This window comes from Bubalus bubalis, chromosome 7 (genome assembly GCF_019923935.1).
Source record: "Bubalus bubalis isolate 160015118507 breed Murrah chromosome 7, NDDB_SH_1, whole genome shotgun sequence".
NCBI classification, from domain to species: Eukaryota; Metazoa; Chordata; class Mammalia; order Artiodactyla; family Bovidae; genus Bubalus; species Bubalus bubalis.
The window spans coordinates 104,500,741-104,515,779 of NC_059163.1; the positions used below are offsets into that span (position 1 = coordinate 104,500,741).

At 43.4% G+C, this 15,039-nt stretch overlaps 1 protein-coding gene across 20 annotated transcripts in view; it reads right to left on the reverse strand.

The window, feature by feature from the left end:
• Positions 1-4,967: 4,967 nt before the first annotated feature.
• The window catches only part of BMPR1B (bone morphogenetic protein receptor type 1B), a 524,547-nt gene continuing 514,475 nt past the window's right edge, over positions 4,968-15,039 (reverse strand). For all 20 annotated transcript variants that reach the window (XM_044946210.2, XM_044946207.2, XM_044946212.2 and 17 more), the window contains 3 exons: positions 14,348-14,523; positions 10,338-10,468; positions 4,968-8,808 (listed from right to left, as the gene is read on the reverse strand). In XM_044946210.2, the coding sequence (XP_044802145.1) occupies positions 8,683-8,808; positions 10,338-10,468; positions 14,348-14,523 (433 nt within the window). In that variant the 3' untranslated portion in view covers positions 4,968-8,682. The remainder of the gene's footprint in view (positions 8,809-10,337; positions 10,469-14,347; positions 14,524-15,039) is intronic.

The window sequence follows — 15,039 nt, forward strand, 5'->3', positions numbered from 1 at the left end:
CCAGCTGTTGAGAAGGGAAAAAGGAAGGTGGCCTGAGATAAGGTCAGCTGCCCACGAGACAAAGCATCTGCTACGGTGTACACCAGCCTCCACACCTGCCATTTCAGACTGTGCCTCAGCAAAAGTCTAAGCTGCTGAAGCTGTAACACTTCAGGGTCTTTTAGCCAATATGTTTAAGTCCTATGTGCCAATCTTAAATTCCAAAGTCTCCTGGACTTGGCAGTATCAGAGCAGCTACTGAAGATGATGGTACCAGCCAGGGTGGAATAACCCTCGGTACTGAGTTCAGAAGGTGAATCGTGGGCAATTATTGCTGATCAGCAGCCTAAGCATTGATAAACCCTGACCTCTGAAGGTTAGCACTGTGGTGAGGCAACATCCAAGAACTGTGACCTGAAACATGTCCCAGATGCCAAACCTGATTGAGCAAAAGAGCAAGAAATCCACAGCCAGCGCAAAACACCTCACCCTTTTATATTGTTAGGTGATGCTATAAATGAGGGTGAATAAATTCTAACACATACTCCTCCAGGCCTTGAAAAAGCAGGAGGACAGCAGTCAGAACAAGCTGAGGGTGCAACCTGCATCCTCCCTTTTGGTAGTGTGACCCTCACACTCCCAACAGGATGCATTCAGCCCAGTTGCAGGGAAGAGCATCCCTACATGTGTGCATGTGTGTGCTGTGTGTCATGGTGTTGTATGTGTTCACTGAGTTTATGTTAACCTGTCACACATTGGTGACCTTCTCTTCATTCTTTCTAAAGAAGACAACCAATGTTTATCAGAGAGAACTCCCCAGTGGTCTGTGCTATAGAGACGTATCACCCACCTGCTAGTCCCGGGGGAAAGTTCAACTGTGGAAACGGCACAGTAAGGTTTTGTGCTGTGTTGTCCTTTTCTCAAACACAATGACACCACCTTAGCTTTTCAGATATGGAACACTTCTTTGGCTGTTTCGGAGTTCCCTCTTGCTGTATCTTCTATGCAATTCCTTTTCTAGAAACCCCCTGCAGAAACGGGCTCTCTGGGGTCCCATCCGAGTCGCCATGCACTGGAAGCAAGGGATGCTAGCCCTGGCTGCCTCTCTCCATTTCCCTGCAGTTCTTTGGTTTGTAAATTTGCCTGCATCTATCCTGTCAGCCAACATGTACAAAATGTAAGAAAGAATTTTTAAACAGGTAATAAATTATATTTATAAGCAACAGAGTGTGCTGCCTCACTTATTCCTTCACGGAGCCCTCCCCTGTGTGAAGAGTTACCCAGTGTTTCTTCAATAGCGTGGAAGAGCACTTAGACCCTGCACAGATGGTAACCACAGCCTCCCTCAGGCCAGGATGAGGCTCTAGAACAATGCTTCTCAAGCCTCTGTGCACAATGGCGTCACTTGAGCAGCTTTACAAAACAACTGCCTGGATCTCACCCTCAGAGAACCTGAATTCACAGGTCTGGGGTGTAAACTTGGCCTTGGGAGTATTATTATAAGTTCCCAGGTGATATCAATGAGCAGTTACGGCAGGGACCAGGTCTGGGTACTGTGGGTCAGAGGCCCTGGAGAGTTGGGAAGAAAGTGAACGAAGGCCAGACCCTCATATATTCCATTTTAGATGAATTCTACACATGGAGAATAGACTTGTGGTTGCCAAGGAGGAGCGGGGATGCGAGAGGGATGGATTGGAAGTTTGAGATTAGCAGATGCGAACTAATGTATGTAGGATGGATTAACAGCAAGATCCTACCATATAGCACAGGGAACTACATTCAACATGAAACTACCAGCAGAAATTAACACAGCATTAAAAGTCAACTATACTTCAATAAAATTTTAAAAGTAAAAGTCTGCAAAGAGCCACACTGTATATGTGTGCTAAATCACTCAGTTGTGTCCGACTGTTTGAGACCCCATGGACTGTTGCCCACCAGGGTCCTCTGTCTGTGGAATTTTCCAGGCAAGAACACTGGAGTGGGTTGCCATTTCCTCCTCCAGGGGATCGTCCTGACCCAGGGATCGAGCCCCAGTCTCCTGCGTCTCCTGCACTGCAGGCAGATTCTTTACCACTGAGCCATCTGGGAAGCAACAGATACATGTTGCCCAGAGCTAGGGCAAACACCAGGCCGACCTGCTCAACTTGTGGAGGACAGCAGGCCACTCCCTCCGAGTGATGAGCGTGAGAGGTGCTCCAAGTGTGCAGGGGACTCTGAGGCAGCCTCTTCCGGGTGAGGGAGCTGCTCTGAGAGGGGAGGCTCCTGCCCATTCCTGCCCCTCAGCCTTGGCCGCCAGAGCCTGTGAGTAACTGGACCTGTCCTGACAGTACTGTCCTTTGACTTAAGACCATCCAAGACTGTGGTCACAAAACCAGCTGTGGGTCAGAGCTGAGGAAGTGGTGGCACTGGAGTCTGGGTAAACCAGAGTCCTGGTAAAACAGAAGGGAGAAGTGGGCGCCATGGCTGAGAAGTTAGTGCCGTTTAAAGAATGAAAACTCCATAAAGAATGAAATGGCACTTCACAAAGACAGTATACAGTGGCACAGGCTCAGCCTATGACCATCCGTCGAGCCCTGCTTTGGAGCTTTGGTGGCTGGGGCTGCTGTTGGGAAAACTGCACCCAGCAAAATGCACATACATTTTCTGAGTTGGGGAGGAGGGCTACCCGAGCCCCTCTCTGAGTTGGTGTCACTGGAAAGTTCTAGCATGTGGCCCAGGAAAAGAACCCTTATCAGCCCCAGAGTTCCCTACAGCTAATTAATAGCACAACCTGGGGAGGCACTGCTTCATAGGAACAAAAGTCCTGAGAGCAGGATCACCTGTGCTCTGCTGCAGGGACGGGAAGGAACCACCAAGCATGCAACTTAAAAGTGGCCCAGGCAAGCGAAGATGCTGTTCACCTCAGCTGGGGTTTGCCATCTCTGACTTTGAATCCAGGAAAGCCCACAGCATCCAGGAGTGGGGTGCAGACAGGGTGGGAGAGGGTGTCCCCACTGCAGACTCTGGCTAGTTTCACACGTTGCCAGCTTTACATCCTGCAAAATTAACGTCCGTGAGGAAAAGCAGTATTTATGAGCACCTGCTGTGTGCCTGGAGTGGAGCCACACAGACTTCCCATGTTCACCTCATCTGTTTCTCCTCAGAGCCCCATGAGGTGGGGCTCAATTTATAGGGAAGAAGTCTGGGGCTCAGACTATATGCTTCTATGAAACTGAGATGATGAAAACCATGCACGTAACTGAAATCCATCTGAATCCCCATGTTGGGGTGAACTCTCCTGGCATTACTGCAGCTGACTCAGCACAGCCAGTCACACACCGTGGAGCCCCTGGGAACTGAGGTGCAAGCCCACCTGTGCTCCTGGTGCCCCAATGACTCTGGGTCTCCTCTCTCTGGATCCAGTCTCCACTGTGAAAGTAGAAAGTGAAAGTTGCTCAATCACGTTCGACTCTTTGCAACCCCATGGACTGTAGCCCATCAGGCTCCTCTGTCCACGGAATTCTCCAGGCAAGAATACTACGGAGTGGGTTGCCATTCCCTTCCCCAGGGGATGTTCCTAACCCAGGGATAGAACCTGGGTCTCCTGCACTGCAGGCAGATTCTTTACTGTCTAAGCCACCCTGGATGGCCTCGAAACCAAACTTTTCACTCTGGCCTCCAGGATTCCAGGTCCATGGACAAACACTTGAACGTGCTCCCTCTCCCTCTGCAGATGGCTGTCTCCTCTCTGGGGGACATTGATTCAGAAACAACAGCAACAACCTGTTTGCTCCATGCTCCACGGACTTCACAGTCGGGAGGAAGGATGGAGTCTCTTTCCTACCATTGGGGCGCTGCTGCCAGGTCACTGCCCTTGCATGAATGCCCACTCTGTAGTACCTCAGGCCGTCATGCCCCACCAGCCTCTGTCTCCACAGTCTGCCCCCATCCCCCAGTGGCTCTGGTGAATCCTGTCTCACAATCTTCATGTCATTAGACCACCACCATCCTGGGGGGCTTTGAAATCCACAAAGACAGACCCAACAATCTGGCTTTGGCACGCAGGTATCATCACCAATCATCTTGTCCATGAATAAATCCATCCACCCCTGTGAGCACACCCTCAGCCTGTCCTTGGTCTTGTGACTCACTCTTTGAAATCTTGATTCTGAACACAGCCTCTTTCTCAATAACTGCAAACACACCACCTCGACCCCAGCCTAGTTCCCTGCCCTCTGACCTAGTTTCTCTGGACCTGTCACCGGCCTCTTCTTTAGTCCCCTCCCTCCTCTGAACCATGTCAGCTGTCCCCTTGATGATAAATCTTATTTTCCAGGGCCCCTTGCTGCATATGCCTGGTAACTCCCACCTGAAATGAAACCAGCTATCGCAGTCTCCAGGCCTACATCTGGGTTCCTGATAGAAAAAAAAATAAAGCCATAAAACTATTAATACACAGAAGAGTAGCACAGGGAATATGTAGTAATAGCTGATATTTAGTAATAGTTGAGTGCTTCACCTAATGCTTAGGGGGCATGGCATGGATTATTTCATCTTCAGAACCACTCCATGCAGTAGAGATTAATATTATTCTTGTCTTCAAGGGGAAGAAGCCGAGTCTTCAAGAGGTCAAAACAGGACTACCCTGACAGAGCAGGGAGAACGAGGGGGCCCAGGTTCACACGCCGGTTGTCTGGTGGCCCCGCGGCCACACCCTGGCCACCAGCCACAGTCAGCCTTCTCCGTCTCAATGGGGCCCTCGGCGTTGCCTGTAAGCAGCTGCCTGTGACCTCGTCACCAAGGTTCCTACCTTTCCTCTCCCTCTCAACAGATGGTTGTGTCTCCTAATTACAGACAGAATCGGAGCCATCAGACCTCTCGTCCTGCTCTCCTGCCGCCACGGCACACACTCACCTGCATCGCTGTCCACAGCTGCCTCTCCTGCCCGTTCCAACGTGACATTTTTACAGACAGAGAACAGGCGCAACTGTAAGACAACAGACGTGTTCTTTCCAAGGGGAGAATGAAACCATTTTATTAGGGGGAATGTTAAAACAAAGCCATATACAATTTGTAACAAATACAATTGTTTGTTCCCTAGTTCTGAATAATTACAGTATATACAAATTCAGTAAGGCACTGGTTCCCCAAAAGAACACAAATGAGTCTTCTTTTGAAACAGACAACAAAATCCCTTATATAGTCTAACTTTTCTCCAAAAAATATGGCATTGTTTTTTTGTTTTGTTTTACAAAAGGAATCATAAGTGCTAAATTAAGTCACTTCTGATGCCTTCTTTCCTTGCCACGGCTATGTGACTAAGTTTTCCAAGGAGCTATAACTATAGAATTTTTCAAGTTTAAAAAACTGTACTTCTTTCAGTGCCTTTCCACCTACCAACAAAGAAGAACAGACCAACAACACAAAACACTGTCACTTCTAATGAATATGCATGACTCTAGAAACATGAAAGTCGATCATTATTCAGTACTCGCTCTACCTGACTACGCAGCAATTGAAACGTGTCGAAGAATTCCCTGTAAATAAAATCTTAGCATATTTTATAAGAAGTTTTGTTTTGAGAAGAAAAAGAATGGTCACTAGTGTCTTTCAAGCAGCGCGTTTCAGGAGGTCAGAGACCTGTCTCCTCACACACAATGTTCATATAACACTGCTGCCTGTGATGTAACAGTCTACACCCTTTTATATAAATAAATATTATGTTTCACGTAGTACTTTATCATCCATAATATCTTACTCTCTAATCCACATAATGGAGTTGTGCCAGACTCCAAACTGAACATAATATTTATATATACATATATTTATATAATATACACACACATACATAAACTATAAACCCAAATATCTTAGCATACAAAACTTATATTAGCTAACAAGTAATATTTTAGGATTCCTTTGCAGGGAAAAGGTTAGAAGAAAATTTTAGTCTTTGAAATCGTCCTGAAAGTAAGCAATCATCTACATTATTTCCAGGTCCCCACTATTCTATTGAGAGACAAAACAAAAAAATAAAATTCACTTCTGAGCTACCAGAAATGTAAAAATCAAAATTAATTATTTGGAAGTGAGTAGGTAGTCTCTTTAAGAACAATTTAATATTTCCTAAGTGAGGTGGATTTTGGTAAGACAGGAAAAAAAAATCTATTCATAAATAAATTCTTATATCATTAAAACACAATAGTAACTAACGTGTCTTTTTAAGCATACCAGGAATAATTTTTAAATGTCCACAGTGAGTATACCAGGTTGGGAATTAGAGAGTAAGCTATCCATTTTTCCAAAGCAACCAAACAAATTATATGAAAGAAATTTGGACACTATCTTAATTTCTTTCCATTTTTCACAGGAACCAACACATCCCTAGAAATCTAGCTTACCTTCAAATCATCACCTCTCCACAGTATATTCTGATTTGAAGTTATCCATGTATAAGAACTTATGAAAAACAAAACCACATTGTTACCTAAGCACTAAGCCCAAACATCACCTAAATTTAGGGAAAATCAAGAAACACAAACATGTCCCCACTTAACTGACATAAATGTGTACTTATTTGTTTTGCAGATGGTCTGATTAGAGGCACTGAAGTTTCTCTCCTAGGCTCAGATGATTATCACACTTAGCTTTAGCCACATACTCCCTTCTAAGCAATCACAAAGAATATTTGACCTAAGAAAAGGGAACATTTACACTATTATTCAGGTTATCTTAATATCAGTAAAAGCAGCATTCTAATCATAATTATATTTGGAACCAACTATTTTTAATCTTTGAAAAAGCAGAAACTTTTTTTTTCATATTCAAGGATTAAGCAACTATTGTTACAAAGGAGCTGTGGTTATGAAGCACTGGGGAGTGAATGCTGAATACAGAACACCGCTTCCCCCAGACGGTAAGCACAGCTCACAGTCGGCCTCTGCCTTCGGAGGCTTTCTGGAGGAACCAGTCGCCAGCTGCAAGCTCACTTCAGAAGTCAGGAAAATACTTTCTCATTTTTCGTGCACCTGTCACATTTCCAAAAGCTCTCCATCCTTCAGCCACCAAGTGGGGAAATGAAAATGCGTTATAAAACACTGCCCCCTGGAGTATTCTGGAAAGAATAGAATTGCTGGGTTTTTTTTTGGGGGGGGGGGGGTTTAAGGGCAAAGAGGAGGGGCTTCCCAATTCTTTGCTAAACACAACAGAATTCTAAGAAGCAAAAAAAACCACAGTCAGGAAGTAAATGAATAAGGTTCAGAGGGATGTGTACAATTGTACCCTTTATTATGCTCCTGTTGTTAAGGAATACTGGCCCTGTCAATGATTTGACTCCTGCTGCTCAAAAGTTTTTATGCCTACATAACTGAATAGGTGGAGAGATGTTCTGCACAAGTGCCACGGAGAAGAAAACAATAATAAATTAAAAAGTGAGTTGAACGTCATGAAAATAAAAATAAACTGAGTCAGCACTCCTGCGATGCTATCACCTAAGACTTACATCCTCCATCTGTATCTATTCTAGACTCAGTCACGACAGCCATAATATCTTGTGGTCTCCACTAGCATTCCTCTGCTGTTCCATTTGGAGGTTATATTTATCTAATTAAAATTAGTTCAATTAACCTGATATAAGTTTCCTCTCCTCTAAACTCAGACAGAGAAAAGGCAGATACTAACTAAAAGAAACCCTCTTCGTACACAGTAAGTCATGCACACCTCTCCCCCTGCGCCCGAGGAGGTCTCTTCCGCATACCTAAGACACAAGCCATGTGCACCTCCATCCTCACCGCCTACCTTTTTGACACCATCTTCTTGGAGCACAAGAGCAAATTATCTCTATTTTAAAGCGCCTTGTCTTCGACACAACTGACAGCCACTTTACTTAATATTGATCCTTTCATTTGAGAGATCAAAAGCATGCAGGGGTTCAACTTCCTACACACAAAAGCTTTGTGTTTAATGAAAGAAAAACCCTAACAGAATCAGAAATACAAAGTGGTTCTGAAGAACAGTGTTAACCTTTACTTCTAGTAGAGTCACGTAAAACCTTCATTTGTCCCACATCCTCTGAAGCTGCAGAAGGTCATGGTGGGAGTCCCCAGAGGCGGTCCCACACAGGCGGTGCCGGCACCCAGGTGCGTTCACATTGCTGCGGCTGCCCCAGTGCAGGGCTGGCCAGAGTGGTCTGAGGAGGCAGGGGCACGTCGGGGCTTTTAAGATGAGTTCCATTCGGTTCTCTGGCTTCAACGATTGTCTTTTGGTTGGTAGAGTGCAACAACATTTTACCAATGGAAACACATATTTTAATTTACCTTCCAGCAGAGTTTCTGGGAAGAACTTTAGTTGTTATTCTTTAAACGAAAATAGTATATACCTTGAAACATTTACATTTTTGTTTTATTTTGGCAAAATTGTCTTTTGAGGAAAAAAAAAAAAAAAAAGGCAATCCCAAAATACTGGGCTTTCTTAGAAAGCAACATGCATCATATCTTGAACAAATTACCCAGGCAGTTTCTCCCTCCTACAGACAGACGCGAGGAATCCGTGCTTCTGGAAACTTCTGTTTGTCCAGGCTGCTCCCTGTGAGGTAAGAATACACCCTCTGGGGAGCAGGAGGATGTGCGAGGCTGGTACTGTGGATGCTTCTGTAACATCTTTTGCTCTGCCCACAAACAGAAGAATATCTGCTGGCTTTGTCCAGAGACACTTATTCTTGCCTCAGAGCTTAATGTCCTGGGACTCTGACATTTTGGCAAGTGTCTTCTTAACCCGTAGGGCTGTCAGTCTTGAGGCAGGATTGTGAGCCCAGCATTCCGTCATGAGTTTCCCCATCTGCCTGAGACACTGCAGGAAGGAAAAGGAAAACTGGACTTACACTAGAGAAACGTATGATCTGTAAGGCTGGCACTTGATACTGGCTTTTAGTTCTGGGTTTCTGAAATTTGAATGTACTTTTAAAAGATAGTCTTAAAAGCATGTAGGCATAAAATTCCATAAAAGTTCCTTTCTCATGCAAATCTTAAAGGACTAAAACAAATTTTCATGTCTTCCTTGTGATAGGAGCAAGCAGGTGGCTTTGCTGATTGTAGAAGAGTGTCTTTGAAGTCAGATTAAACAAATACAAAAATACCCAGGGAGCCTGTATTCCGCTGCACACTCCCGGACTGTCTCTAACACTCGATGAACTTAAATCTTTTATCTAATTCCATACTAGTCAAACAAACATGGTTATTCCTCAATCATAGCTGTCCGCTACAATAATAGCATCACGCTATACCATTTAACAAGATTAATGACCTGTGCACAGCCTCACTACAAGCTTCTCCTGTGTTCTCCTGTGGCATGTCAGTTATTGGCCTTCCTGTTGAAAAGCACCATTTCGCTTCATTAGAAATCCTCAGTGAAGGGACTCAGCAATATCAATGCCCATAACCACCTTCAAAATAATATAATCTCCAGCATCTTATAAGGCTTTCTGCACAGCTCACTGGGAAACATATGTATTCTTTAGCATTTCAGTAACTGGCCACAAAACCAAAGAACCAAAAGTTATTTTTAAATGCAATTAACACTGAAGAATTAGTTTATAAACAGTGTTCTGTCCATTTGTCTGCACTGGCTTGGATACTGTTTGGTGTTTTTTTTTTTAAGGGATGCTTCAAGCTCCTCTCTGAATGTGGCTCTCCCCCAAGTGCTGCCAGACGCACCAGGTCTGAGGGGTCCAGAGTTTCACAGGGCGGATGGAGAAGGGGTGAGCAAGGCACAGAGCGGGCAGGAGAGGCAAGGCTGGCCGGCTCACTTCCTGCTTCCGGGCAGCTCCTCTCAGACCTGCTGCGTAGGTTTCACCAGGACGCACTCAGAACCCGACTGAGTGTGGGTTTGTTCCCACAGCATTACATCATCCTTATTAAGGAAGACCCACAGCCCAGTCAGGCATCTCACCTAGGTCACCCTGTACCACTTCTGTGTACAGAAAACTCAATTCTTCAGACGCCTACCTCTTCTCTCATTAAATGATACTGTATGTGAGTCTGTCATGGAGAAAATTCATGATATTTTACACACGCACATTTGGAGAAATAACAGCCTCTATGCAAGTGTCAGGACATCATCAGTAAATGAAATCATGTTATCAGTTATGTCGGCTAAATACTGACCCATTCAATGTATTTTGGAAGCAGCAAAATCAAACAGGAGAAAGGAACAGATAATGTAACATACTGCACTTATCTCCATATAAATTCCTGCAATGACGCACCATTATCTTCCCAACAGAGAAGACGAATTCCTGCAATAAATATTTGGAATTTTGGCAAAAGGAGAAAAGTCTGTTTCGATACTGGTCATGGCCATGCAGTGACCTCCAACCTCACCTCATCGCTGCTCCACCGGTTGGGGAAGGAGGGCCGCAGCTTCTTGATACACACGATCTCTCTCATGTCCTCATAAGAGGGGTCACTGGGCACCAGGTCATGATAGGGGAGCTGATATTCTTCCACTATACCTGAAAATATGATCTTAATAAGGTTATTATTTTCTGTGAAGAGGAAATAAAAGTCTAACAAACAAACTGTTCTCAGAGGAAATTTCTATCAGCACCAAAGACAAGTTCAGGTTGAAAAACAGCAAAAAAAAAAAAAAAAAAAAGCCACAAAAACCCACCAACCTTGAAAAAAATGGGCCCAAATGACACAATATTCAAAAAAATGAATAAAAAGCACATGGAAAAATTATTATACACCCTCAAGCCTTTTTTCCTAACTTCTAAAAGCTAAGTAAACAAACATCTCAGATTTACTTCTGATTTTATAAATGCTCTTGTACTCTGTGCCAAAATTTTAAAAATCTATATAAATCTTGTGCAAATTTGGCAGACACACCCCAAACTCATTCTGTACAATATGTAACTATTTCTATTACTGCAATATGAGATTATGAATCTCATAATAAATTTGGCAGTGTATCCTCAGTTCAGTTCAGTTCAGTCGCTCAGTTGTGTCCGACTCTTTGTGACCCCATGAATCGCAGCACACCAGGCCTCCCTGTCCATCACAAACTCCCCAAGTTCACTCAGACTCAAGTCCATCGAGTCAGTGATGCCATCCAGCCATCTCATCCTCTGGCGTCCCCTTCTTCTCCTGCCCCCAATCCCTCCCAGCATCAGAGTCTTTTCCAATGAGTCAGCTCTTTGCATGATGTGGCCAAAATACTGGAGTTTCAGCTCCAGCATCATTCCCTCCAAAGAAATCCCAGGGCTGATCTCCTTCAGAATGGACTGGTTGGATCTCCTTGCAGTCCAAGGGACTCTCAAGAGTCTGCTCCAACACCACAGTTCAAAAGCATCAATTCTTCGGTGCTCAGCCTTCTTCACAGTCCAACTCTCACATCCATACATGACCACAGGAAAAACCATAGCCTTGACTAGACGGACCTTTGTGGGCAAAGTAACGTCTCTGCTTTTGAATATGCTATCTAGGTTGGTCATAACTTTCCTTCCAAGGAGCAAGCGTCTTTTAATTTCATGGCTGCATGACATAATGTCAGATGTACACTTTTTTTCTGCTTAATCATCAGAATGTATTCTTACACACTGAAAATTTAGAATACTATATTCCAGGTGGTGCTAGTGGTAAAGAATCTGCCTCCCAATGCAGGAGACATAAGAGACATGGGTTTGATCCCTGGGTTGGGGAGATCCCCTGGAGAAGGGCATGGCAGCCCACTCCAGTATTCTGGCCTGGAAAATCCCATGAACAGAGGAGCCTGGTGGGCTATAGTCCATGGCGGTCATAGAGCTGGACACAACTGAGTGACTAACACTTTATTATGTCCTTTCTTGTAAATTCAAAGCCATTTATAATCATGAAGGACCAGAAGGTTCAAAAGTTTTCTCATATCACTCCAACTCACCATTTACTCTGTCCCCTGCTGAGATTACAGATCAAAAATATATGTACTATCTACGTTACTAGTTCCTTCTGCTGTGTGCCATCTCCACATAAGACAATGAAAGCAAAGGTCTCCTGGACAGGAGACGCTCATTCATTCCCATTCTTCCTCCCTTCCTAATCCTCAAAATGATGGTTCTGGAAATCTTAAGCAAGGATGCTATTGATCTCATTCAGCTCAGATTTTCCTTAGTGCCTAATGCCGGTGCCTTACCTGGCTGGACGGATGCATGGTGGTAGGGTGGGTGTACAGGCCACCACAGACACAGAGCCAACCACACAAAATTATCAATTCACAGGAGTCTGTCTTTGCCCTCTAGACCTTACTCCTCTCTCCTTATCATGCAATAACATTATCAAAATTTTCCACAACTGCTGCCTTTGTGTCTGAAACTTCAAAAATTTCTCTTTTCTCCCAAAGTCTGAAAGGCCTATACCTGGATACGTCTGCTTCACCCAAAAGTATCCAGACTAGAAAGATAAACCCCAAATTTCCAATATCCTCACAAAGGAGAATGTTAGAGAACAGAATCTCTGTGCTTGTCTCCTCTGGAAGAGCAAAGAAACTCATCTGCTGAGAGTCTATGATCTGCAAGGCATGAATAGTATATGTTATAATTTATCTTATTAGATTCTCAAAACTATGTTTATAAGATAGCACTATACAGATGAGTAAAGTTGATTTTGAAAGATTAAGTAACTTGCCCGATGCCATACAGTTGGTCTTAGACAGAGCTGGGTCTTTCTGACAAATATACATCAATCTCATATGGAGATAAGGGAACATGTTAGTACCTCTCTAAACCCCACAGGCAAAGACAGCCCTAGAAAAGCAACTAATACTCTGCTGTCTACATAAAGTTGGCTTGTTTCCTAAGTAGAGAATCCTGGCTCCTGTATTCCTGCACACAAGCTTTCAAATAAAGGCTTCTTGTAGCCCTATTCACTTTTAGATGTTCAGGAAAACATAATTAGAAAAGTAATCTACACTCTACTACTCCTTTAACTTCTGTAAACCTATCTTAATAAAAAAATAAGTGTAAGCATATTATTCAAAAACAGACTCGTTTACTCTTAATAAAGCATGAAATCATAATTACAAAAGGAGAATTATAAAATATCTGTTTAGGAAACTTGTCCTGCATTCGCTTTCCTTTTGGCCTAAAGACGTCTCTTATTTCAGAGGGAAAGTTTTCTATTTTTAACTGCTTACAGGAGGCACAGAGTTCCCAGAGTGATTAAAAGGCATCATTGAAGATGATCTTTCTATGAAAGTATGAATACCTGTTGATCTACTGTTTCTCCTTCATATTTAAATATGACTCTAAACGTAAGTTAAGTCTCTACCAACCAAAATGAAAAGTAAAAATAATAGCTAATGTGTACTGAGTGCTCTTTATATGCCAGGCAGTTTCAATTCTTTTTTTACAATCATTGAAACCTCACAAAAACCATCTGAGGTAGATACAATCATTCACGTCCTTCTGACAATAAGGAAACAGAAACAAAGAAAAATTTAGTAACACATCAAAGGTTCACAAATAAATGGCAGGTCCAAGAAAAAAATCCCAGTACTAGTTAAGCGCCTGCTGCACTATCAGATCCCTGGATAAGCTCAAATTTTTGAGAAAGTGAGGAACCAGCCATCCTGAGGAAAGGCAACAATGTTACTTTCTGAAGCAGCACAACCAAAAGTAGAGGCATAAACAGGGCACTTGATAAGGAAGAGCCTGCAACTCAGCTCCTCACCTAAAAGATGTTCAAATCTGCCGAAGAGCAAATTATGCAGCAGTAAACAAAACACTACAAAAGTATTACCTCTGAATATTTAAAAAAATCTTTTCTTAGTTTTACTAAGGAATCCTTATGTTTACAGAAAAGTTATCATGAACAATAATGACACTCTTATGCTTTAATTTCCTTTTGATACAAACTGATGCTTTCAAGCTCGTTTATGAGGACGTATCATAGAAATTCAAGAATTAGGGGCTTAAACAACGGGTGTCCCCCCACATTGATGTGTCTCCCTTCATCTGTACAGAGGAAGCCACAGGGAAGGGGCCACTGATGTTCAGGGTGAGGCCAGAAGCTGGAAGGAGTAGGAAAGGGGGTTTGACTTGATGGAGTACCTGCTGGAGGAAAAGCTCAGGAGAGAAAGGAGACAATATACATTGTAGAAGGGGGTGAGCTCTGAAAAGGCCAGAGGAAGCTGGCAGCGTGCCTGAAAGAGACTCCGCAGTAGTAGCAGGTGGAGGGAAGGTGGCAAAGACCGTTCTAAGATGTTAAATCCCATGGTTTGGGAGGACTGTGATTGCCTCAACAGAAATACAGGAGAAAATCAAATCAAATCTGATTTAGTCAACAATGCAATAACTCTCATTTCTGACCAGAGAGAAAGGATTTGCAGCAGCTCCAGCAGTATCACTGTCACTTACCTCCTGATACACATCTCCTAGCGACCTCCCAAAGGATGAGCCCAAAGCTGTACATGTCGGCCATGATGTAAGACTGAAAGTGGTTTCTGTTCAAGCTCTCGTCCAGCACTTCCGGAGGCATGTAGCGCTTGGTGCCAACTCGAGTGTTGGGTGGTATGTCAACTTCATTCGTGTCACTAAGGAGAAAGGCAGGCAAAGCGCTATCAGCTTTGAAGAGGACCAATGAATGACAGGTCGGGGGATTCCTAATTCCGTGCTTTAGTGAAAGGTGAGAAAGGATATCCTTTCAAGGCATAACATTTCCCTAAAAAATTTCTTGCCGAAAGTTCGATAATCACAGGTCAAAACCCAATGAAGATGACAAGCAGAATGAAGCTACAGCATGTAAGATAGCACTGCCGCAAGATCAGTGTAAACTCTACATTATTGCTATGAATAAATACCTATGCAATGTCAAAATCCCCGTCCATCCCTTCATATATTAGCCCTTAAAACTGGCAGATGCACATGTGAATTTGGTTTATTTGAGACAGTATTTCTTAAGCCAAGTGTTGGGAGGCTTTTGCAGCTACAAACAAGTAAGAAGGGACAGGAGGAGAGGATCAACGAAGATTTGCAAAGGTTTTACTTTGATAAGCAGAGACCTATAAAAAGGATTTCTACTAGCACTATTATTTCATAAACTAAATAAC